Source organism: Oryza brachyantha, chromosome 7 (genome assembly GCF_000231095.2).
Source record: "Oryza brachyantha chromosome 7, ObraRS2, whole genome shotgun sequence".
Taxonomy (NCBI): domain Eukaryota; kingdom Viridiplantae; phylum Streptophyta; class Magnoliopsida; order Poales; family Poaceae; genus Oryza; species Oryza brachyantha.
In genome coordinates this window covers 1,016,221-1,043,306 of record NC_023169.2, presented here as the reverse complement: position 1 = coordinate 1,043,306, position 27,086 = coordinate 1,016,221, and the positions used below count along the sequence as shown (strand labels likewise).

Here is a 27,086-nt window from a genome sequence, read left to right as displayed (position 1 = left end):
TCCCAATTAAGAGAAACTTTGTTTGTGGCAGTGATGTATATAAGTGGCTGAGTGGCTGATATCATATCAATATGGTTTGAATAATTACTGTCGTAATGAATTCGTCCATGGTGTCAGTTCTGTACAACAAGCATTTGACATACAATACTTATGTGCTTAGAAAATTTTGTGCGCATTCAAATTGATGGCATATATATTTACATATGTCAACTGGTACTGGTACGACGTCCAAAATTTGAATATTTTCCTCCAAATGGTCATCAACATTGCCCTGAAAAATGCATGCTTCTGCCATTTTACTGGCTCAAGCAAGACAAATTATAGAATGGTAAATGAACATGAAAGAAGCCAGAATTATTTTACTTTCCAAGGAAGAAATGAACCTCATATGCATGCACTATTGACTTGGTATTATCTTCAAAAGCTCAATGTCAAACAGGAGAGTTTTATCTATTAACCCTTGATTCCTCAAAACAAAATCCAGAGCTCTTTGTCCCTGAACAACGTTAGCTTTTAAGAAAATTGATCAACAGAATTCGCACAGTCATGCCAAAAGAAAAAGAAAGAAATTACCGAGAATGTCGTTGGTTTTGGACCCAACTTGTTATAGTCATTGTCAGGGTATCCGAGATCCGGTGGTACTATTATTCTGAGGCTTATGAATTTCATCCATGTTACATTTAAATATTATGAATATAAACACATGCTTATATTGAAAATGGTGCTTCAAAAAGGATAAATGACACCTGACCTCCTAACTCCACCTGGAGCCATGCCTGATATAGCCTCCTCAAAAGCTGGTATGACCTAAATGTTACAAATGCAATTTGTCAGAAAGGTGCTTGCACAAACAACAGCTAAAATGTTCTTAATCGAGCAGAATTGACTAGATCTCTATGGAGTTGAAATAATGAACAATTGAGCAGTTAGCTTGCACAGACATAGACATGAAAAATGGAACAATAGTACAACCAAAGAATGATACACTAGATGCTGGCTAGATTAAATTAGTAACTCACCTGTCCTGATCCAAGCCTAAATTTGAAGAAGTCTTTATCACCACCCTGAAATTCATATTACAGTATGGGGAATTCATGAAATTAAACAAAATTAATAATTCATATCTAAATAAAAAACCGTGCTGCGAGTCTTCCAATCATCCTAGCAAAGGACTTGTCCAGTTGTCCTTGTGTACACTAAGGGGGTCAATTTGTACCTCAAAGGAGCCACCTTTGGTCTTGTTTCGAGCTTCAAATATGCGACCATAGTATCCAATTGTGTAGCCATCCCAGTCAACCTTAAGTGCACTCACACAATCCAAATCTATATCAGGGTTGTGCATAAATCAACAAAGAGAAAATCTAAAAAATGTCATTGACAAATACCTATGTTTAAGAAATGCTATTGACAAGTACGAGTGCGACTTCTATGAAATACAAATGACTTTATTTAAGAAATTACGCCACCGTTAGGGTTCCGTCCATCTCACGCCATTAAATACAATGTTCATCTTATAACACTTAACGGAGAACGGCTGGCGAACCCTGATGGCGATGATATTTATTTAAACAAAGTCATTTGTACAATGACATTTCATACAACTCGCACTCGTCGATGATATTTCTTAGAATTAGGTGTTTCTCAATGATATTTCTTATATTTTCTCATCAACAAATGATAATACTAAACATAGAGATATGTATAACACATGCAAGTACACAACAGATTAGCTAGATATGAACATCAAATGTGACGCTGATAACTCACCACTACCGTTTCCCCTTCCTTTGGAGAAGGGCCATCACCAACCCTCAAGTCCTACAATTTCTCACTAGAGTTACGAACAGAAGTAGAGAACATGTCTGATCGTGTCATGATATTGCTGCAAAAAGTAAACTGCTCGATAGAAGTATGCCACCTTGTACTGAAGGCCTGATTGTGTTTCAGTGTAATCAGGGTACCGCATCTTCGTCTTTCCATAATCCTTCCCACGAAGCGCAGGCACTGAAATTGCAATATCCAGAAGTGAGGCGTGATTAACAGTATGTACTAAGACCTAGCCTAAGAGTGATTCCATTCTACCTAAATAGTAAATAGATCACTCCATAGATTTTTTTTTTCAACAGTGGACAGTGCTACTATGTGTGATAAATGACTCACTATCAGCAAACTCAGCTTTTGCTGCCCCCTTCTCGAAAGCATACTGGAAGGAGCCAATGGTGATACTGATTGCAGGAATCAACAGTAGTCTCCTTCTATCCAACATACCACCTGTACAGAAGTAATTAACAGAGGCTTGCATTAAGCAAGAACAATGCAGTTAATTTGGATTCAAAACAATCTTATTGATTATTTGCCTATTTTTTAAAAGAGATATCCATTGATGCAATATAACTACTCTGCGACTATGCATATCATGCTTAATATCAATTTTAATCCCTGAAAACTTCATCTTTTAAGGATCAATGTAAACTAGGATAGATAAACTACATTGAGCTTTTATATTGTCCCTGGGACTTGGAGCCACCGTTTCTTTTTAGGCAAAATTTGCTACAGGACATCGAAAAAAACACATAATTTGCCGATGGACACTATAAGATCATGAATTTGCTGTAGGGCACCACAAAAATGTGGTAATTAGCTATAGGACACTCCGGCCAATTTTTATTATTTTTAGAGTAAAAAATTTTAAAAATGACGAGATTGCCCTCGGTGGCCAACCCGTTATGCGCCCTCGTCGCAGCTGGGTCAGTGGCGGAGCCAGGACGAAAATCTACCTATGGAGAGCTTAATACTACTAAGGCCGCGTTTGGCCCCCCTATAAGTTAACTTATGCCCCTCGTTTTCCGCACGCACGTTTTCCAAACTGCTAAACGGTATTTTTTTTGCAAAAAATTTTATATGAAAGTTGTTTGAAAAAATCATATTAATCTATTTAATCTATTTTATATTTTTTAACAACTAATAATTAATTAATCATGTACTAATTTATTACTACGTTTTTCGCGCTGGATAAGTTAACTTATCCCCTTACCCCTTATCCCCTTACCCCAAACGTGGCCTAAGTTCTAATTTGTGTATAAGAACTATATATGTAAAATAAATGAAGCTATAATGCATTAACTTATAAATCATCATGCGAATAGTACTCAATATAAATCACAATACTTATAAATCATCTTTTGCGTGACGTATAACACTGAGTATGGCGAGGGGTTCTGCCGGCGACCAGGTATGGCGGCCGCCATAGCTCGCCACATAGGTGGCTCCGCCACTGAGCTGGATCACCGTCGTCGCCACCTGCTTACTCGCCCTGTAGGCTAGGGTTCGGGTGCGGTGTGCACCGAAACCAACTGGGTCTGGTTCGACTGGACCAGTCGACATAACGGGTTGGTTCCCGAGGACAATATCGTCATTTTTAGAATTTTTAACTCCAAAAATAATAAAAAATTGGCCGGAGTGCCCTATAGCGAATTACCACATTTTTGTGGTGCCCTGCAGCAAATTTGTGATCTTACGGTGTCCACCGGCTAATTACGTGTTTTTTCGATGTCTTGTAGCAAATTTTGCCTTCTTTTTATTATTCCCAATTCAGAATTGCAATATAACACATATATTAGTTTAATTGAAGGGAAGAAACTAAAATGCATCCCGAGGCACAAAGCAGCACTGCTACAATAAAAATTATCAGCCTAATCAATCTCGGTTACAGATAAATATACATGAAAAATGCTTGGAAATGAGCAACTTCCTATCCAATCCTTCTATACTAATTGTCAACAAATTAATACATTATCTCACACTTCAAAGGAAGGTTATTTTTTTCTCTTACAGATTGCGGGCTGCGGCCTTGGAGAAGAACAGGGTGGGGATCGACGCAAGCTTACCTGCTGCCGCCGCCGGCGCCGGGGTGGATGGCTGAGGTCCATGGCAGCGAGCCCGTGTGAGCGGGGCAGGGAGGAGTCGAGGAGCGGGCAGGGCGGCAAACGCGCGTGCGAGGTCCATTGGAGTCGCCGGAGGAGGAGGTGGAGGCGGAAGGCGATGGCGCCGGCGAGTTTGCGCCGCGTGGCCGCGGCTGGAGGAGATAGGCTTTGCTCCTCGTGCGATGTGGATTGGTTTGGGCCGGGCTGGCTCGGCCCTGCAGCCCATCTATTTCCTCTCTTTTATTTGGGCCTGTGTAAGAGACCTGCGGACGATGAAAAGTCAGCTTCTCTCGCACTCTGAAAATGATGAAGACCCGCGAGGGTTTCTTTTTGGTGTCCGATCTTTCGATGAGAGGATAACTCGATTGAAGTAGAGATGATGTTCACGGCTCGACTACAGCTGTCCAAGAACGTTGTGCCTTAGCAACCAATACACCACCTCCAATAGTCGACGAGATCTTGCGGTGCGCGACGCCGGCTACGAGGGCATTTGTCCTGCGAGCAATCGAGAACTAGCAAGAACAAGTAAATAAGAGACTCAATTGTGAGATGAATATGACGACAAAGATGAATGCTTATAGTGGTGGGGTTCTGTAAACAAGTATCCGAGTGGTTGCATCAACACACACGTGTACAAGGAAGTAGCAAAAATATCTTACAGAAACAAAACCCGACGTTCTTGGTGGTGGCCAGGGGTATAAATAGGGAAAAAGCACGACCAGAGGGTCGTGACCTAACCCTAGGACGCGCCCCTGATGGGCCCAACTTGATACACGTCCCATTGGGCCAAAAGAGGTGACACAACACCCATGGGCATAAACCAGTCCGAAGTAAAACAATAATATCTGTCGATCCAGAACAGATAATAAGATGGGGTTGGATCCATTTGAAAGTAGACTTGATAAGCTTTCCATGAAGTACTTGAACGTCCAAATCGGAGTTCGCATGAAGCTGTGGCGGCCGTTAGAAGTTGCCATTGTCCTGCAGTCCAAATCCACCCCGCGCGAATCCTTGCCCCTTTGGATCCTCTCCATCGTTCTGAGTATAACAATAGTGCACGCGTCTCCGGGGTATAAAGAAGAGGAACATGAACTCAAGAAAGAGCTTACTTGATAGTTGAGTTACCGTGCACGAGCGCGGGCAATAGGACCAGGAAGTTATACTGGTGGAGTTGTGGATGTATCGATGGCGTTGATGTCCCCATCAGAAAAAAACTGAGTTTTAAAAACTTCCGACTTCTAGTTCATTTTCTAAATTTAGTCATCCATATCTTCATTTGGATAATTATCTAAAACAGTTTCATCCTCCATATCTTTTTGCACTTCAGCATATCATCCATATATGACATCCTCTATATTTCTTTGGAGGATGGAGAGAGAACATCCAAATATAGAGTTTCTCTCTCCAAATATGGATAGCATCTAGAAATAGAGGATGAGATGAATGTTCTGCTAGAGCTCAATCTTTGTATTTCATCCTTCATTTTTAGGATAGAGGATGAGATAGATGAATTGTTGGGGATGCTCTTAGATAGTGTGGAGTAGGAGTACATTGCTTCTTTCTTTCATATTCTCTTCCAACATTATATTTTTTGTTTAGATTTTCTTTGCTAGCTAGGTAGGAGTTATACATCTAATATCTTCATTTTTTTGTTTATGACTTCTATATATGATCTCTTATGTTTTATTTAGTATTTTTATGCATGTTGTTTGATAGGATTCAAGGTGTTTTGGGGCTTAGGCATGTTTAGATATCGGGTTATAAAGGGTGGGATTGGGAAATGTAAATAAATCGAGAGTTAGGATGGAATTGGGGTGGAATGAATGGAGGGTTGAGATTTAAAGATACCCTTTCTTGGGTGGAAAATCATCCTACCAGCTTAGTAGCCAAACATTTTTTTAGTATTTTGATAATTGTGACATGTCTTAATGGATACACGGGAGATTCATTTTCAGAGATTGATTTTTTGTGGCATAGGGAGTATTGTTTGTTGTTTTCAAATTTGTAAAATGTCACTAACGTAAATACAAAGTTTACTTAGGAGAAAAACATGAACAGCCTATGCTGGAAGAGTCATAGTACCTTTAAATAATACTTTGAGACATCATATTTTCTAGGCAATAGCTTGGCTTCCAAGTACTAGGTATCTTAACTACTAGGTATCTTAACGTACTAAAATTTTATATTAAAAAGTTAGTATCTTGATATTTTTTTAGACCATAAAATTTCTATGAAATAATACAATGAATCCGAAAATGCCTGAAATGTGACTAGGGATTACATGGCTCCATCCACCGAGTTTGAACTCTTGAGGCCACAAACATTACAAACTTTGTGTGCACTTTTGATCAACAGTAGGGTTTTCCTCGAATTTGCGTATTAAACGGCATATTGTTTTCAAAATATTTCTACATAGAAGTCGTCATCTCATATTTCTAAAATAGATTTTAAATATTGTAGCAGTTAATTTCATCATTTACATTATTAAATAGGTATCACAAAAGTCAGAATTTTTTTATTTTCATCTTTGTCCCTTTAAAAAACGCAGCCTAGTAACGCTACCGGTTTTCCTTCAAGTGTGTTGGAGGCGCTCAGGTGTCTGAAGTCTGAACCAAGGATGCAAAACCAACACATCTGAAAGCAAGTGGTAATCAGGATGCCCAAGAAAATCCAGACAATGAGACAAACTGCTGACTCCTTAATTAGCCAACTAGCAACACTTATCAAGCTGTAACAAGAACAAAGCAAGATTCCTTGCATAAATATCTTTTGATTAATTTGGTCAAAGTACAGTCACTAGCTAACACTGGAGGATCGATCGATCATCTTGTCCTAATCCCCACTGCCTAATTGCCTCTCAGGTTGATCATGGGATGCTTTCTATCAGTGAACTAATCTATATTTTTTTTTCTCGTACAAAGGATCAGATCCTTTTATACTACTGTAAAAATTATAATATTTTCTACTACTAGCCTATCTCTAAATCAATAGTCTACTATTCCCTCTGTTTCATAATGTAAGACACTATAGCTTTACCTAGAGTTATATAGATGCTAATGAATCTAAACATATATACGAATTATATATCTTCCTCGATAGATGAATCTAGACAAGACTAGAAAGTCGCACTGTTAGCTAAGTTGTTGATTAATCAACTCAAGGTCTCAGAAAGTTGTTTACTTAACGGTTCACCTGTCGCCGCGTGCATCGGCTATACCGGTATTTAGCGGTCAAAGTTTCCAACTCAACTCAGCAAATCTTCAAGTTAATAGCCTCTGACACAGCTCTGACCCATATATTTTAACGAGGGCATAAGCTAGCTAAGCCCAGCACTGATCGTATCCATTTGCAATTAATCAAATCGGACGCATGCTGCATCAGTAAACAACTCGCACGAGGCCTGCAAGTTTTGTTTGTTTATCAGAAGATCTCATGCACAATGCAAAGCCTGCAAGTTGCTGAAAATGTTTATCAGATAAACTAATGGCATGCTCCCCTGGCGTAAAGCCAAGACCAGCTTGGTGATTAGTGGTAATTTAGTGGCACAAGAGACAAGAATCAAAAGAGCACAGGTAGAATCCTATGCTGTACTGCTCTGTTTGTTGTGTACTGCCTGCTCATATATACTGTATCTATTTAGGAAGCAATATGCAGCTAATTACTCCCTAAGCCATTTTTAAGTTTATACTAAATCAAAACACTTCAAGTTCAATTAAGGTTTATATAAAATGTACCCTTTTCGTTATATTATGACTTTTTGGGTTTACATTGATTCATCCATGTATCAATGTTCATGTTTTGTATATGTTTATTTGCACACGTATAAATTTAGACATGACAAAAAAAATCTTATAACGTGGAACGAAGAGAATATTGTATCTACGACACCAATATAGTTTCCTCAAATCTATCGTTCACTGTTACCCTATATCCTAAAAAAACCAACTTCTGATATTCATGCACAGATTTATTTCTAGAAATTTGTTTTTTCGGGACAAATGGAGTGTTTGTATAGTATATTTGCATGTTTAAAATGGTGTATACTTTGTGGTATACTGGTATATTTATACTCTGAACTAATTAAATAGCCAAAACATAAGAACTCTGTAAGCTTAATATAGGGCGATTGGCTAGGTGATTAATTACGGATTACTCACTTGACAGTACTACTGTTGATTGAACCTAATGGTAGATCATAGCACTATATCAATCATGAACAGCACAAGCCCACACAGTGAATTGCCTCCAAAACGCTACTAAAAGGCTACTATAGTACTACTAGACACCTAAGAGTGCACTTTTGGGTGATTAAAAAGAGCACAAACAAAGCCCTTTTTTTTTCAAAATGTCAAAGTGTTGATAAAGAAAAGAAGAAGATGTGTGTGGGACTGTCTTAAGTACTGTGATTTAATCAAGCTAGCTGCATTTGCAGACAAAAAAAGCTCTCCTTCTGGGGCCTTATGACAATCAAACCGAACCCAACTGCTGGCTGTCAGCTACTAATTGTCAATCAATTTAAGAGATGGCATTGAAGAAACAATAGCAAGCTAGCTGCTACTGCAAATAATTGGATACTAGTATGTGTGATCAACAGCTAATTTGCAAGCAGCAGCAATTAAGTAGCCATTTGTTGCTCCAGCTGGGAGCAATCAGGACATCAGGACACATCAGGTAGCTAGGCAACGTACTTAGTGTCATGCTTACTTAATTAGCCAGGTCGTAACTGACAGTGCAGGCCCCAAATCAGAAAGGTAGCTAGTACCTAATTCAGATTTCAGTGATTTGGATTTAAAGAAGGCAATGCTAGCTCAGTAATACAATTAGACCCTATTTAGTCCCAAAAACTTTTTCCAAAAACAACGTATCGAATCTTTGAACACCTAAATGAAGTATTAAATATAAATGAATATTAAAATTAATTACATAGTTACGGAAAAATTATGAAACGAATCTTTTGTCTGATTAGGACGTGATTAGCCATAAGTACTACAGTACCAACATATGCTAATGATGAATTAATTAGACTCAAAAGATTTGTCTCGCGGTTTACGGTCGGAATCTATAATTATCTTCAGGCGGCTGATGCTTGCCCTATGTATGCTCCTCTCAAGTAATGAAAACTTTTCAGACAGGGAGGCTCTCCCTTGTGATTAAGTAAAAAAACATACTCCCTGTGTCTCGAAAAGAAACAAACTGTGAGTTTTATGTCCAGCGTTTGACCATCCGTCTTATATGAAAAATTTATAAAAATTCAAAAAAAATAGTCATACGTAAAGTACTATTTATGTCTTATCATCTAGTAAAAATAAAATTATTAATTATAAATTTTTAAATAAGACGAAAGTCAAACATTATATCTAAAAATTGAAAAGTTGTCTTATTTTGAAACGGAGGGAGTAACTACTTTAAAAACATAGAGAGTATATGCACATGCACATTGATGTAAATATTTATTTGAAAGAATTGTAATATCTAAAAGAAAAGCCACACACTCTCTATAAGTAATAAGGTTCTTCTTTTTGTTTATACTAGTGCTTATAAGCTAAAAATTCAAATTTTAAACCTCAATTTAAAATTGAGTTTGAGGTTTAAAAGTGCAAAAAGATGACGCTGAGTACAAGAAGTGTACCGTGCCATCCTTCCTACCTGAAAAATACTGTAGAACCATCAGCACGAGTTGGATGTCTACAGAGAGCATCACACGAACAGGTGGGCCCCACCCCCTTCCTTGGGAAGGCATGCAAGCAAAGCACTACACCTCATCCACCCAAATTCGCGGCTCCGCAGCAGAACGCATGGGCGTTTCGAATTTGAACCATACTGGAGTTGTATACTGCAATTTTTATTTTAAAATAAAAGTGTTTTAAATTAAAACAAAACAAACCCCATCCTGTGCAGTATATAGGCTGTTCCCAGCTGGATCGCTCAGCTCAGCTGGGCCCCACTTCATATGCTACTATCCGTAGGGTGGGGCCACCCCGACACTGACGCGATCCCGGAACGGACACATACGGTTGGAGTACGCACGAGCACGTCTCGCATTTCCTTTTCTCTCTTTTTTTTCCCTTTTCATCATTTTCTTCAATCTTTTTCTTTCTTTTCATCATGGAACATTTGAGCTTTTTTAAAAGTAAAATTCTATCTAATTTATAATAACTATTCAATAAACAGCATAAATAATACAGTTAACTACTACCAAATAAAAACCTAATTTATATAAAATAAGATACTGAAATTTATATATATATATATATATATATTTAAAATATACATGTTTAGTACTACTTTCATCCTAATATACGAGCATTGGTGGACTCTCATGTCCTGCCATTTGTCTTATTAAAATATATTATATAATAGTTTTAAAAAATAACCACACATAAAGTACTATTTATATTTTGTAATCTAAAAATAATAAATATTAATCATATTTTTTAAAAATAAAATAAATAATTAAACATTAAAACTTATCGTGGACTGAGGGAGTGGTTTGATAAACGCACAAAAGGTTCTACCAATATACTCCCTCTGTCCCAAAATAAACTAATTTTTTACTTTTTATCTATAATTTTTGACTTTTCGTCTTATTCAAAATTATTTTATGATTGATATTTTTATTTTTATTAGATGATAAATAATAAATAATACTTTACGTGTGACTAATTTTTTTATAATTTTTTGAAAAATTTTCAAATAAGACGGATGGTCAAACGTTGGATATAGAAACTGAAGAATTGGTTTATTTTGAGACAGAGGGAGTATTTCTCGTGCTTTGCTGTGCGTTCTGCACGACACCACCGTATTTATAAATAAAGAAAAAGGAAAAATTGAAGAAAAGAATTGAAAAGAAACAGAGATTGCGTACTCCATCCTTTTTGTGGAGGTCAAATCGACAGGCTGTTTGTGATGGATGATTCGTGGGGGAGGAATTTTTTAACTGCCCCCTATCCGTAATTCCGTACAGCTAGCTCATGCTCCTCACACTCAGCCACTGACATTCTGTACTCCGGTTTAAAACAAACAATTATCGTATCGGTATCCAATGGGAGTAAAAAGGAATAAGAAAACCTTTTATTTTAATAATATGCTTGCTGAAAAATTTCTATATTTTATACTGCTTATATTTTATAAAATTAAATAGATGTTAAAAGAAAAAGGAAAATGTCCATTTTCATCCGGGAAGAACGCAAAGCCGAAGGCGGCGACCGTTAACGACTCGGGTCTCTCTTTCTTCTCTGCCCCAGCCAGCCACTTCCACTGACAGTGGGGCCCGCAAGGAGACCCCGATCCCACTCCACGGCACAATCATCAGCCCCGCCCTCACCGACAGCGTGGGTCCCCCTCCCCTCCCCTCCCCCCACGAACGACGGCTTCCCGCCTTCGCTTTCCTCCTTCCACGCAACCTACCACCACACGAGGGATCTCGCTGCATTTCGCTTTTCTTTTCTTTTTCATATTTAAATTTCAAGTAAGTTTAACATATCTAAAACAATATTATTTGAAACATGAAAAAGCTGAACTAATCACCTATTTTTTCTATAAAAAAATCAACAGTTAAAAATTACGTAGTCACTTTGCAACAAAAAATAAATTAAATGTATCACACACATCATAATACATGTGATTTTTCTATAATTTCAGAAAAAATATAGGGTTTTCTTATAAAAAATTAAATAATCACACCACCCAGGGGAGGAACTGAAAAAAACACAAAAAAAAAATAGATGAGGGAAGCGGCCACAGCGAAGGCCCCGCCGCAAAAGCGCCCCGGGAACCCGGATCCGGTGCGACCGCGCGGGACTCGCGCCACACGCATCTCCACGCACACCCCACCCCGAAGACACCCTACCCAGCGCGAGCCTCCTTTCACTGACAGGTGGGGGATCCCCAACATGGGGCCCGAATGGAGGTGAGGTAGACATGAGGTGGAGGGCGTGAAATAGGAGTCGCGGGACACAGCTGATCGGGGATCCAGGCTGGCCACGGCAAAGGCGCGAGTCTTATACCCTATGATCCCTCGTCACCACACACCCACCACCTCCACCTCCGCCTCTCCGCCATCGCCATTGCCGCCGCCGACGAGAAGAGAGAGACACAGAGAGAGAGATTCAGGGGAGGGGGAGATGGACCCGTGCCCGTTCGTGCGGGTGCTGGTCGGCAACCTCTCGCTGAAAATGCCGGTGACGCCGCGCCCCGCGGGGGCGGGCGCCGGGGTGCACCCGTCGACCTCGCCGTGCTACTGCAAGATCCGGCTCAACAAGCTGCCGTACCAGACCGCCGACGCGCCGCTGGTGATGCTGTCGTCGTCGTCGTCGTCGGACGAGCAGGCGCAGGCGCCGGCGCCGGCCACGGGCGCGCTCGCCGCCGCGTTCCACCTCTCCAAGGCCGACCTCGACCGCCACATGGCCAAGCCCTCGCTGTTCGGGTCGCGCACGGCGCGGCTCAAGGTCGCGGTGTACGCCGGTCGTCGGGGTACCACCTGCGGCGTCGGCGGCAGCTCCGGGAGGTTGCTTGGGAAGGTGGTGATACCGCTCGACCTCAAGGGGGCCGCGGCGAAGCCCGTGGTGTACCACAGCAGCTGGATCTGTATCGGGAAGCGCGGCCGCAAGCCGTCGTCGGTGTCGGCCGCCAACGCGCAGCTCAACCTCACCGTCCGCGCGGAGCCCGACCCGCGGTTCGTGTTCGAGTTCGACGGCGAGCCGGAGTGCAGCCCGCAGGTGCTCCAGGTGCAGGGCAGCATGAAGCAGCCCATGTTCACCTGCAAGTTCTCCTGCCGCAGCAACAGCGACCTGCGCTCCAGGTAAATTTCTCTCCATTTACCACCACCTCGACCTCCAGGTGTTCGACAAAATTCCCAACCAAATGTCGCGTCGTTCTGACCAGAATTTCGTACGATTCAGATCAATGCCGGCCGATACGGGAAGCGGCGGCCGGAACTGGCTGACGGCGTTCGGCTCCGACCGGGAGCGGACGGGGAAGGAGCGGAAGGGGTGGTCGGTGACGGTACACGACCTGTCTGGCTCCCCGGTGGCGCTGGCGTCAATGGTGACTCCGTTCGTGGCGTCGCCGGGGACGGACCGGGTGAGCCGGTCCAACCCAGGGGCGTGGCTGGTGCTCCGCCCTGGGGACGGGACGTGGAAGCCATGGGGCCGGCTCGAGTGCTGGCGCGAGCGCGGCGCGGGGGCGGCCACCGGCGACAGCCTCGGGTACCGGTTCGAGCTCCTCCTCCCGGACCCAACCGGCATGGGGGTGGGGGTCTCCGTGGCGGAGTCGACCGTCCCGTCGTCCAAGGGCGGGCGCTTCGCGATCGACCTGACGGCGCAGCAGCCGTTCGGGCGGAGCGGGTCGCCGGCGTGCAGCCCGCGCGGGAGCGGCGACTTCGGGTACGGGCTGTGGCCGTTCGGCAACTACCGCGGGTTCGTGATGGCGGCGGCGGTGCAGGGGGAGGGGAAGTGCAGCCGGCCGGCGGTGGAGGTCGGGGTGGGGCACGTCGGGTGCGCGGAGGACGCGGCGGCGTTCGTGGCCCTCGCGGCGGCCGTCGACCTGAGCATGGACGCCTGCCGGCTCTTCTCCCACCGCCTCCGCCGCGAGCTCTCGGCGTCCCGGTCCGACCTGCTCCGGTGAGGCACCCATGAATCGGATTATCCAAATCATCCGAGAGATGTACAGCGCAGCTAAGCTAGTGTTCGTCGCCGTCGTCGTTCTGGTCTCTGTCGTTTTTTGTTGGGCGATCAGATTGCGTTGTGTTTGTGTTTTTTTTTTGAAATCACTCGCTGTGATTTGGTGGTTTTTTGGTGATGAACCGTGAGTTTTTTTTTGGTTGTAATTTTAGACTTCTAGGTGCTTTTTAAAGTCTAGAAGTAGATGGAAGAAAGGGGGCAACTCAAAAACTTGTTGTCTGTGTCTGTCGCGAATTTATTTATGTTTCCGTTTCAAATTTAAATTTTGGAGCATTTTTCTTCTTTTTTGCGTGATCGAAAGGGAGTACTACAGTTGTAGGGGAGGTGGGCCGGGCCGGGCCGAGCTGGAAATGGTGAGTGGGCGGTGGGGCCCACGTACACATGGGATGTCTGGCTGCCAGACGCCGAGGCCACAACTGTACGCGCGGGCCGGGCCCACCGGTGTCTGTGAGGTAGGCCCCGCGGTGCGTGCGCGCGCGCGTGGGTGGGGGTGGCAGAGTGGGAGTGGAGTGGAGGGGAGTGAAGCTGTGTGCTGCGAAAAATTATTAAGCTGCACGGCACACCAAACACTTCCGTTCAACACGTTGTTTGTTTCATAGGGCTACGGATGTTTGGATAAAATCTATCCATAATTTTGGGCTAATTCGCGAGACGAATCTAATGAGCCTAATTAATCCTTGATTAGCCTATGTAATGCTACAGTAAACATTTACTAATTATGGATTAATTAGGCTCAAAAAATTCGTCTCTCGGATTAGCTCTTATTTATGAAATTAGTTGTTTTATTAGTCTGTGTTTAATACTTTAAATTAGTGTCCAAACATCCGATGTGACATGGGACTAAATTTTTTAGCCCCATGTAAACAACCCCTAAATTTAAAGGGAATTTTACATAGGATGCTTCTTTCCTTTCCTTAACAGGAAGCACTAATGAAACATCGCGGAATTTTAAGGTGTACTTCTTCCCGTTCTGTAATTCTTATCACTTTGAACAAGAGATTGATCAATTTTTTAAACACTAAATGTTAATGACTTTTAAAATATTTTGTGTGAAAACATTGGGACAAAATGTATAGAGAGCACTGTAATAAAAGTAAATATTTCTTTACTATATGCATATATACATTAACAGAAAATTATTTTTAAATGGTAAATTTAGAAGACCGAGCTGTTGTTTAAAAAGATAAGAATTATCAAACTGAAGGGAGTATTTTGTAGCATGATGACTTAGGTTGTGTTCTTTTGTTAGTTTTTTCTCGGCTATTATGTGTACATTTTTTTGAAATACTAAATACTATGTGTTTGTTCTTATCTTTATATTGTATACTCTTCAAAATACTAAAAGGGTTTCAGAACAGTTTCTTGATCACAACCGCTGGTAGCAGTACATGGACAAGAGGAAAAGGAATTTTGGTACGATTGTCTTGTTTTGTTTAAACAATTGACACCTTCACCGTGGGGAATAAATCTAAGTTGATAGAAGTTGAATTAAATTAAATTACTCAGTCACCCACAAAATATAACAATTTATATGCATACGTTCTCTGTTCGGTCAATCACGAGATTTCACCCCTAAATGTTTTCACTTTTTCTCGCCCTCACCAATCCTTATCTTTTCTCCATTTATTTCTTTTATCAACTTTCTTATTGCATGTATTTAGATGTTAAGATCCTTATATCCTCGTGCATTCGTTCCAAAATATATTTACTTCTACTTGCTGTGTCAAAAGATTCTCTTTTAATTATTTCAGTGGTTAATTTAATTTTTTGAAATTAGGTTTTTTTCTAAGCATTTAAGTGGCTATGAAATTATTAAAATAACTAAAATCATATGAGTCGATATAGAAATACTTACAAAACATACGAATGATTATATTTGAAACAGAGAGTACTACGGATGGACTACTCCTTCCATCTCAAAATAAATCAAGTTTTCACTTTTTATTTATAATTTTTGACTCTTCGTTTTATTAAAAAAATTTGCGATTGATATTTTTGTTTTTATTAGATGATAAATCATGAATAGTACTTTACGTGTAACTAATTTTTTTTCTAATTTTCTAAAAAAAATTAAAATAAGACGAATGATGAAAGGTTAGACACAGAATTCGAAGAATTGGTTTTTTGAGATAGAGGGAGTAGGTAGCAAGGGCAAGGGTGTTGTTCAGGAGCTTTCAGCCAGCCAGACAACCCCCTCCCAAATCCAACCAGACAAGGATCCATATAATGCCAGCTCACCTCACCCTCTAGCTTCATTAATTCACAGTTTCCTTTAGCTAGCTAGCTACCCTAGACGCCACTCTGTCTCGTCATCAAATTAATTAGTACACCACTAATCGGCTGGTAGCCTGTTAATTACATCTTGTTTAGCAAACCATGACAGCTTAATTCAACTTGCTCGACCCTAATTTTAGTTTAATCTAATTCAGTCTTGTTATTAACAAAAGCTTTCGCTCGCATTGGACTCATATATTTGAATTCTTGCAAAAAAGAAAACTTATAATAGGGGATGCAGCTGCTAGCTAGCTGTTGATGATGGTGACCACTCCTAATTATGAGAAAATTGTACATCATTACATGTACCTACCTGCAATCTTGTAAATATATAATACTTAGCTGGGATTATGAATGCCATTATAGCCGGATTATGAATGTATATATCCATTAGACCATTAGGCATGGCACAAATTAAATATGGACCATTGTAAATTTGTAACTGGTTTGAAACTTGCAAAACTGCTACTCTAAAATTGAAAAGATGATATTAGAACTGTCATTCCCTTACAATTTAGAAAACCAATGACAAATTTACAAAAGCCCCAATTATATATGATCATATATATCTTTATGTTTGTCCAAACAAGAAAATAATAAAAGGGATTGACATGAGAAAATTCTCATACAAATTAATCAGATCACGACGTGCGCACGGCGATATTGGCACGAAGAATATGTGTTGGAACCATACAATGGATCTTAATTAGCTGCAAAGTTTTCTGAACCAGGTCAGTGTAGCAATATTATTTCCATTGTCAAAAGCCGACAGGTTGTCATTATATTACTAATTTATTATCAATATATATATCCTTAATTAGCCAAGTCTTCTGAAGGCGACTAGAAACACTGGATATCATCATATCTCTGTATATGAAATGAAACAAATTTAGAAGAAAATAAATACTCCTATATGGAGATTAGCTTGCTAGCTGTACAGTACATGCATATGCCTTTGGAGTCAAATTGCTGTAAGATAATGTTTTAATTAAGAAAGATTGCATGTTGGTTCTACTCGCAAGATGATCCGGATCTTGTTTCTTCCGGAATGTAGTGCCCGATGAACAAGGATACGATGCGAATATACAGTTACCTTCTACGCACACCCACACACGTTTCCATATTTCTACCTTTTCTTGTTGGAGGGGCGACCGTCCGTTAACCAGGATTTAGTTCAAAATGGGACTGCAAGTGAAGCCTTCCAGAAGAAATACAAATTTCAAGCAATAACAAAGAGCGTCCCGGGATAATAAAACTGAGAAATTGACTTGGAAAGAATTTTTTTGGAAGCTCCATTGCGAGATTCAAACCTAACCATTAAAGAAGAAGCAGTGGGAACGACAGAACCTATGACGGGATAGGATTTTTTTGAAAAGAATCCCAATACTTCATTGGTGGGATGTGCGGAACAAACCAAAAAAATTGCCTTATTTGATAATTCATAACCTTATCAAATAAGACAGGAAAGAGTAAATATTCGCCCGCGAAATTTTTATTGAATTAGAATACTTTACCGTGATTCAATAAGAGTAAAATATAAAAAGGAGATTAAAAAAGGATTACATTAAATATAGAATATAGATAAATAAACATACACATCTAGATATATTCTAGGTCTTCCTTCTTGACTATATATTTTAGTATTTTAATAAATTCAATATTAAAAAATCCTAACTTTTTCTATTTTCTATTAATTAGAATATTGTGGAATTAGAGAAATTTGCACACTTTCTCATTTGATTCGCGAGGAGCTGGATGAGAAGAAACTCTCATGTCCAGTTTTGCAGTAGATGGAACTAAGAGAGAACCATCGACTATAACCCCAAAAGAACGTATGAAATCCAATCCCTTATCTTTCTTAAGCGTAGGGATGAAAGCCAAGAATGAAGTCGTCTCATCTCGTATGGTAGCCTATTCTTTAACCTCTCGTTGACAATAGCTTAAATTCCGGGTCTGTTCCCCCAATTACTTAAGATCTAGTGCTGTTCTAAAGTCTAAACCAAGGAGCAAAGTGGATTCGTCCCCACCACATGTGAGTATGTTATACGCACATGTGAATGATACGAACGATATAATATGGTATATTTCTTATAATAAATTTAGACATATATACAAAATATATATTTTTTGGTATATGAATGAATCTATATAAACTTAGAAAATCTTATAATATAGATCTGACGATGAAGTAATATAGATAGCAGTGGTGGCGAGTGAGCTATTAATTAGCAACTTACCTAAGTATTTTGGTTGCTCTCTGTATTTCTCTATGACTCAATTTTTTAAGCGTGATGTTTTTAGGTGAACGATTTTTTGCGTTTTTTTAAACACTATTTAACCAACTAAAAAAATCGATATGGCTTAATTTTACTATTTTCAATAACCATGCATTCGTAACACGCATCCATTTTGGTGGTAAAAGAAAAGATTAGCAGAATACATATGATTAATGTTCTATGCGTGGATGGATGGACCAACTTCCTTCCCAATGCAAGTATAGAAAATTATAATATAATAAGCAATTTTACAATTGAGAAGATACCAGGAGGCACTAGAAGTTACTAAATTTGACAACCTCTCAATAGTAGAACTGTAAAATAGCTCTAAATTAATACATACAATATTTTAAATGTTAGCTTGGGGTACTGTACGTGCCTGTTCTATGTCCTGCAGTAACCTCTTAAGTTCTTCTAGAGAATTTTCCAAGAGAGCAACAGAACATGTTACGTGTATATATATGTTGGTCTTGCTTAATTCAATTCTTTCAATGCCCTCATGTCTTTTGAGAAAGCGTATATAAACCAACTATTCTCTTTAGCCATAGAAATTTGATGTTTAGAATAAAATCTGACCAAAATATAAAATAGTAGTTATAATTCATAACTTCTCATATGCATATTTATAAAATGGTATGCACATATTTATCTTAAATTACTGTCTTAAATGTCAACTTACTACTTCCTCGGTCAAAAAATATAATCATTTTTTAATGTCTTAGTTAAAATTTTTCTTATTTTATTCTCAGCTACTATCACACTCCATCCATTCCTTATTTATAAAAGGACATCATATTTTTTTTCTTCACCATCTTAATCTTTGCTAAACAATCTAAAAACTTTTATATTCCAGGACAAAGGTAGTAGACTTTATAAATTTATTTTAGTATAAAATTGACAATACAAGTTTTCAAACTTGATAAAATCTTGTTGTAATTGTCAAATATTTATAACAACAGAGAGTTGAGTGAATTTCCTTTCTTTTTTATTTTCTACAAACACCGATTCTCTTCCATATATCAACCTAAGCATTGGTGTCTTTTTTGGTTCCACTGCATGGAGCCTTACCGGTCCTCTGCAACTCTCTTCTCCTTGGCTATATATAATCCAATTTCCTCCACTAGTGCTCTTTATTATCTACGGTGAACTTGGTGCACACCTCATTATTATTTATATTGGTTATTTCTGGTCGCCAAATTTACTTATTTATTTTTATATATAAACTTAATAACTGGATATACTTAGAAAACTCCCACATCAATAATTAGATATGTTTATTAAATCCCAAATTTGAAATAGTAAATCCTGACACGATGATGTATTGACGACGTAATAAGCTTTTTACAATTCACTCACCATGAGGTTAACTTATAAGGGCATATACCATGAGATGGGAGAACTTCTACATGACCACTTAGACATAATATATACACCTGCTGGTTTTTTATTCGATAATTAATTTTCAGATTTACGTCGTTTGTTTTATTTAATTTTTTATAAATATATAAAATTATAAGTCATATTTAAAGTGTCTTTAGTAAAAAATCAAATTACAATAAAATAATAAATCTTATATAAATTTTTTAAATAAAATGAATGGTTATAGATTTAAAAGTCAATGAATTAGATAAAAGAAACAAGGAGGGAGTATATCGCCAGCTTGAAATTAATGAGGCTGATGCAAACAACCAGTAGCATAACTAGCGGTTGCATAAATATATACCTACAAGCTTAATTAGCTAGCTAGCGAGGATGGTTAGAGCATCCCAACAGCTAATCTAAATTTAGTCATCCATATTTTTATTTAGATGATTATTAAAATAATTTCATCTTTCATATCTCTTTGTACTCCACCAGATCATTTATATATAGCATCCTTTATATCTCTTTGGAGGATGAAGGGAGATCATCCAAATATTAAGGTTCTCTCCTGATATGGATGATATCTAAAAATAGATGAAAAGATAGCTGTTCTGTTGGAGCTTAACTGATAGTCTCCATCCTCTATTTTTAAGATAGAGAATAAGATAGATGAGAGATTGGGTATGCTTTTAGATGGATATATCATAGTTTTCAGGCCCAGCTGTTGCTCACCACTCCTTCCTTCTACAAATACGTACGCATCAAGATAGATACAAATTAAACACACACCAAGTTAATTAATTAAATGCTATATATGGATACGGCAGTATATTATAGGGAGATTGTTTAGCTTTTTATGAAAAAAGCCAAACGACATATTTATAAATAGAAAATAATTTGTGAATAAAATTTTATATACGTATTCTTAGCGATCTAAAAGTCAAGGCTGAAAAATAAACTTGGGTAAAAAAACTCCAAAATCAACTCCAAATTTAAGGTTAAAATTTAAATTTTGGCTTATAGACATAAGCAAAAGCAAAAGACATACTCCCTTCGTTTCACAATATAAGTCTGTCTAATATTATCTAGGTTCATAAAAATGCTAATGAATCTAGACATATATATATAAATTATATACATACATCAATGAATGAATTTAGACAAGGCTAAAAAACTTACTATATGAAACGGATAGTAATATATATCCTTGTTAATTGGTTAGTTTTGATGCCGATCAGGTAGTTAATCATGATGAGGATATACATCCAATTAAAGATCGATTATTAGTTGCTGTACATGTACTAGCATATTCATAATTGTAGTGTACTTTGTTCAGGTTAATTGATCAGTTACTAGCAAATACTGCTAGCAGTGTTCTTTATTAAGGGTATATAATATAGTACCACTTTATTATTTACAGTACTAGCAACTTAATTATCCAAACCTTGGCCTTACGTAACTTAATGTAAACGTAACTTAATGTAATGATGATCATAGCTGGAGCTGTATCACATTGATTAGTAATAAACAATTTCTATAGCTGGGTTGTGTTCTTTTATAGACGACGAAAAAAATAAAATATTGTCTGATTTTTATAGGTATTTAACGAAGTAAATAATGAATTTAACCATTAAAATATTAGAAATATAAAATGATAAACTTGTATATAAATTTTTTTTGGCAAAATATATAACGTTTAATAGTTTGGAAAACTCGCGTGTAAAAAAATCAAGAGAAAAACGGGCAGCCTAATGTACGTAGACAAAGCTCGCGCGTAAAAAAATCAAGAGAAAAACGGGCAGCCTAATGTACGTAGACAGGCAGCAGGATATACCTGATACTGTATATATACGCAGGTACAGATCGACGGATGATTTATTGAGTTTGTACGTGCAGGTACAAGATATGATGTTTCTGTCCGTCCGGGGTCACTGACGAGTGGGTCCCGCACATCAGCAGCATAGCAGCATGTACGGACATGCGATGGCAATGCTGGATCCTAGTACTATATACTGCCTCCGTCCTATAATTATCTTATTTTTTGTTTTTTCTATCTAACGTTTGACCATTTATCTTATTTAAAATTTTTTATGATTAATATTGTTATTGTTACTAGATGATAAAATATGAATAGTACTTTATACTTGACTAATTTTTTAATTGTATAAATTTTTTAAATAAGATGAATGGTCAAACGTTGGGTACGGAAAAATGAAAAATAAGGTTACTATAGGACGAAGGTACTACTGATTGAAAGCATGCATTATAGTGGGCTGCCGTGGGTACTGCTCTCAAATCAGAGGCAATTAGTGTTGTCAATTCAATCTTAAAATTTTGGGTTTTACATGTGCAAAATTGGCCTTATTATATGCATGTGCTGCCTTCTTTCTCACCATTAATGTCTGGGCCGTTTCTCTCTCTCTCTCTCTTTTATGCAGCCCATCACCATCAGCCACCTACTGTACTATCCTGTGCTACACTACCGGTCCTGAGGCCCATATGACACGATAGCCCATGTGCACTTCAGGCTTTCACAACTACCTTCGTCTCACGATAGAAGGTTTTCTAGCGTAAACTATGCTAATAAATCTAGACATATATATAAATTATATATATTGATATGAACGGAGGTAGTAGTATGTTTTTTCGTTGAACAGAAGGGTTAAAGCTAAATGGAAAAAGTTCAAATATTATCCTAGTTTGATTTTCATCAGTCAACTGTAATATTTGATGGAGAGCATCTCTTAGCTATTAATTAAAGCCGTAACCAAGTGCATGTGGTGATGTGAACAATTAATGGAGAGTATCAGCATCACCTTTCTTTTTTTGATTATGCTTATAGCCGGAATTTTGCTTATAAGCCGTAAACCTCTAGTCATTTCAACACTAATGACTATGCAACATAATTGCCTCCTCCAGTAGGGATCATATATAAAACTACTCCTTTCGTATTTTAAAAATTAAACTTATTCAAATTCATTCAGTGATAAATACATATAATTTACGTATATATTTAAATTTATTAGCATAACGATCTTACGCCGTGAAACGCATCGAGTACAGGATAGTAAGGGACGGGGTTGTCGTGCTGCTCAATAGCTCATTATTCTACAGTTCCATGAAATAATATATAATGCTCGCTCAGTTTTAAATATGTGGTACGATTGACATTTGAACATACGATTTGGGTGCCATGCAATCATCTTATTCAAATATATTTGTTTTGTTCTTAAGGGATTTTGTCTTGACCTACACTTTTCATACTCGTACTAAATCTACCTACGGTGCATGGTTTTACTCATCAAACAAATTCTATGAATCAGAATCATTCACGTTAATCCAACGACATGAATTTCTTTCAAATAAGAGAGTTTGTATATATGAATGGCCGCAGGAGATTGAACTAATATAAAACAAGAAGCAGTGTAGCGATGCAGAATTATATTTCTAATGGATCGATTGGCAGCATGGGCAGTTGGGCACGGAGTCGAGGTGTTGAGGAAGAAGATCTTCTTTCTTATTATTATCATGTTTGGGCCTTTTTTCTCTCTCTTGCAGCCCATCATCACCAGCCCACCTACTATACTACACTACCGGCCTATAAGGTACGTACGAAGGGTTTATTCGGTTTATAGGATTTCTAAATCATACCAATAGCAAAAATATATGAATATAATAGGAATATACGTGTAAACCTATAGGATTAAGAAACATAGGAATTTTCTCTCTAACATTGTGAAAATGAGATTGGAGTGGATTCTTTTTTCCCCTATGTTTTACTCTCAATAGTGGAGAGAGATGAAAATTTTCCTATAGTTTTTCTTGGTGCATTCCTTTGAAACGAATGTCGGTACAACAAACATTTCATAGGATTTCATATTCCTACACTTTCATTTGCAAATCCATTAAAACGAATAGGCCCAAAGCTTTTCACCGTCACATGCACGATAGCCCACATACATGGAACAACCAAGATTGATTAATATGAGATATATCACTTCATAAATATATAGGTATAAATTTAACTTGTATATTTATATATTTATTTGACACATACCCTAGCTGTACCGTTACCGTCCCCCGACAGAATGTCGCAGTTACCGTGGTTACCACGACGGTCCAGATTGTACATGCCCTTGTGTGTGGAGGGAGTAAATAGCGCACTTGTTGGAAGTCTTTGCTGGAGGACAGGTCAGTCACAACCGTGAACTAATTACCAACGCTGAAAGTGACTATGATAGGTGTTGTTGACTCCGTATGCAATTGACGCCCCAATTAAATCCAACGAGAGTACAAGATCCGAACACATAAATTATGAAGCAAGCGCTAGATATATCGATAAATAAGGGGTGTTTAGTCGGTGAAATGAAAATTTTACATGTCATATTAGACGTTTGACCGAATATCGGAAGGGGTTTTTGGACACGAATAAAAAAAACGAATTTTACGGCTGGTGTGCAAACCACGAGACGAATCTTTTGAGCCTAATTAGTCCGTCATTAGCGCATGTGGGTTACTATCGCACTAATGGCTAATCACGTACTAATTAGGATCAAAAGATTTGTTTCACGATTTCTCACGTAACTGTGCAATTAGTTTTTCGTTTTATATATATTTAATACTCTATTTAGATGTCCAAAGTTTCGATGTGATGTTTTTGGGTGAAAATTTTTGGGAACTAAACAGCCCCTAGATTAACGACTTCCAAGCTAGTGATCCACAGCTGCAAAGGAAAACGCAAAGATCCAGCAAGCAAATTAAAGGATCGAATCCAATCAGAGGCACACAGCCTAACTAAGTAGCTAGCATCATGATCAGTGTCGTCTTAATGTTGCTGCTCTTGATCAATGGCGTGATGGTGCAGAAGGTGATTGCCACCACCTTCCCTGAGTTCACATACAACGGGTTCACCGGCAGGAACCTCCTCCTCGACGGCGCCGCCTCCGTGGGAGAAGATGGGATCCTCACCCTCACAAATGGCACCACGGGCGTCCAGCAGCAGGGACGCTGCTTCTATCCCTACCCCATCCACCTGCAGTACGCCGGCGGCCAGAGCCGCTCCTTCACCTCCACCTTCGTCTTCGCCATCGCATGCTCCGGCAGCGGCTGCGGAGACGGGATGACGTTTGTCATCTCCTCCGCCGCCGACTTCCGGGCCGCCTCTTCGCCGGCGTACCTGGGCCTTGCCGACCCACATGATGCCCTCTCGAACCCTTTGGTCGCCGTGGAGCTCGACACTGTCGCGGACCCGGAGCTCATGGACAGGAACGGCAACCACGTCGGCGTTGATGTCAACAGCCTAACGTCCAACCTGTCTAGACCTGCAGGGTATATTTACCGCGACGATGGCGCCGCCACCAACTTTAGCTTCCAGGCGCTCAATCTCTCCAGCGGCGACCCGATGCAGCTGTGGGTGAACTACGACGCCGAGACGACGCAGCTGGATGTCACGCTCGCTCTCGTCCCCATGTTCAAGCCGTCGACGCCGCTGTTTTCTTACAACGTCAGCCTCGCGCGGTTGCTGGTGACCGGCGATTCTCCCATGACCAAAGCGTACTTCGGGTTCACCGCTTCGACGGGTGAGAGCGGCGGCACCAGCCATCAGGTTCTTGGCTGGAGCTTTGGCCTGGGTGGATCGCCACTCAACTACACGTTGCTGCCACTGAAGCGAGCTCATCAGGATCAGGGTGGCGGCGGCGGACGAGCACGGGGTGACCGGAGAAGCTTCATCGCGTGGCTTTCCGCGGCTGCATCCGTTCTTGCCGTGCTTTCAGCGGTGGCGGCGGGCCTCGCGATCCGGTGGTGGAAGAGGAGAGCGGGGAGGCGGGAAAACTGGGAGGCGGAGCTGGAGCTTGGGCCCCGCCGCTTCGCTTACAGGGACCTCCGGCGCGCCACCGACGGGTTCACCCGATTGCTGGGGAAGGGTGGGTTTGGCCGCGTCTACGGCGGCGTGCTCGCATCCGACATGCCCGTCGCGGTCAAGCGTGTGTCGCCGGATTCCAGGCAGGGGATGGCGCAGTTCACGGCCGAACTCATCATCCTCGGCGGCCTGCGCCACCGCAACCTCGTCCGGCTGCTCGGCTACTGCCGCCACAAGGAGGAGCTGCTCCTCGTGTACGAGCACATGCCCAATGGCAGCCTGGACAGGTACTTGCACGGCGGCCAGTACACCACGCGGCCGCTCGTCTGGTCGCAGAGGCTTCACGTCGTCAAGTGCGTCGCGGCCGGCTTGCTGTACCTGCACGACGACTGGGAGCAGGTCATCGTGCACCGCGACGTCAAGGCCAGCAACGTGCTGCTCGACGCCGAGATGAACGGCCGCCTGGGAGACTTCGGCCTCGCGAGGCTGCACGACCACGGCGCCGAGGCGCTGCACACCACGCACGTCGCCGGCACCAGGGGATACCTCGCGCCGGAGCTGCTCAGGTTCCGCAAGGCCACCAAGGCCACCGACGTGTTCGCCTTCGGCGCTTTCGTCCTCGAGGTGGCCTGCGGGAGGCGGCCGGTGGGTCTCAACGCCCGCGGCGTGCTGCTCGTGCTTGTCGAGTGGGTGCGCCACATTTGGTCGTCGGGCGGCTCCGTCGTCGACGCCATGGACCCGAGGCTGGAAGATTACGCCGCCGACGAGGCGGAGCTGGTGGTGAAGCTCGGGCTGCTGTGCTCGCACCCGCTGCCCGTGGCGAGGCCCGGAATGCGCCTCGTAATGCAGTACCTCGACGGTGACCTGCCGCTGCCGGAGTTCTCGCCGGATTATCTCTGCATCACAGACGTCGACCAGGTCCTCATTGATGAGTCGTCGTCTTCGGTGGCGACCACGATCACAGGTCTGTCCGGAGGAGGAGGTCTGACTTGTTTCAAGTTAATTAAAATTTTAAACGTTTCTTCTTATGTCAAACACGCGTCTAATATATAGAGACTGAGGGGAGGGTGTGTAAGAGCTTTTTAACTTACGTGCACGCTATTAGATTATCATCTAACAGCAATGGCTGAATTTTATTATGAAATTAAAATTTTTAAACATTTGATCGCAGGACGGAACCTTAATTAACCGAAAGACGGCGATTTCTTTCATTTTCCATTTTCTTTCCTCTCTTTTTTTTCAGGCCACGGGCCATTTCATTTATTTTCCTGGGCCGAAGCGGAGTTTCATGCACAGTGGGCCTCCCCTGGCCGTGGCGCCCTCCACTCCAATCAGCCTCTTCTCCCCTTCTCTTGCCGTGTGCGCGCCTCGCCATGGACCGAGTCCATGGTCCAGGTCCACTGTGGACTTGGCCAATGAGTCACCGATGGGTGGTACCCGTCTGTTGGCGCCTTCCTCGTCTTGCTAACGTCATCGCGTTGGTTTAATGCGCAATAAAATAATTTTGGTTTTTCTGTTTAATGCGCAATAAAACAATGGTGGAAGTCCTGGCTTGCCGAAAGACGATTGCAGTAGCAAAGGAAATGGGCGCTATCAATGTTATCATAGAAACGGATTCTCAAGTAGTGGTGAATATGTTGATGTAGAATGAAATTAACCGATCAATCTACGGCGTGCTAATTCAGAAAATAAAAGCCGGTTTGGGTGGCTT

The 27,086-nt window shown here is 40.7% G+C and overlaps 3 protein-coding genes across 3 annotated transcripts; 2 read left to right on the top strand and 1 right to left on the bottom strand.

Annotated features, from left to right (window-relative positions):
• LOC102702021 (peptidyl-prolyl cis-trans isomerase FKBP19, chloroplastic) lies at nucleotides 1-4,121 on the bottom strand. Its single transcript, XM_006657364.3, has 10 exons — nucleotides 3,888-4,121; nucleotides 2,161-2,271; nucleotides 1,919-2,004; nucleotides 1,768-1,818; nucleotides 1,217-1,297; nucleotides 1,020-1,064; nucleotides 752-807; nucleotides 574-649; nucleotides 384-496; nucleotides 1-299 (listed from the first exon to the last, which is right to left on the bottom strand). The coding sequence occupies exons 1-9, from the start codon at nucleotides 4,003-4,005 to the stop codon at nucleotides 398-400; spliced, it is 723 nt and encodes a 240-aa protein (XP_006657427.1). The 5' UTR covers nucleotides 4,006-4,121; the 3' UTR covers nucleotides 1-299; nucleotides 384-397.
• Nucleotides 4,122-11,809: 7,688 nt separating this feature from the next.
• LOC102703230 lies at nucleotides 11,810-13,998 on the top strand. Its single transcript, XM_015839032.2, has 2 exons — nucleotides 11,810-12,723; nucleotides 12,824-13,998. Exons 1-2 carry the CDS (start codon nucleotides 11,933-11,935, stop codon nucleotides 13,545-13,547), a joined length of 1,515 nt encoding a protein of 504 aa, XP_015694518.2. The 5' UTR covers nucleotides 11,810-11,932; the 3' UTR covers nucleotides 13,548-13,998.
• A 10,345-nt stretch (nucleotides 13,999-24,343) lies between these two features.
• Nucleotides 24,344-26,794, top strand: LOC102702955 (L-type lectin-domain containing receptor kinase SIT2-like). Its single transcript, XM_006658192.1, has 2 exons — nucleotides 24,344-26,357; nucleotides 26,619-26,794. Exons 1-2 carry the CDS (start codon nucleotides 24,344-24,346, stop codon nucleotides 26,792-26,794), a joined length of 2,190 nt encoding a protein of 729 aa, XP_006658255.1.
• The last annotated feature ends 292 nt before the right edge of the window (nucleotides 26,795-27,086 follow it).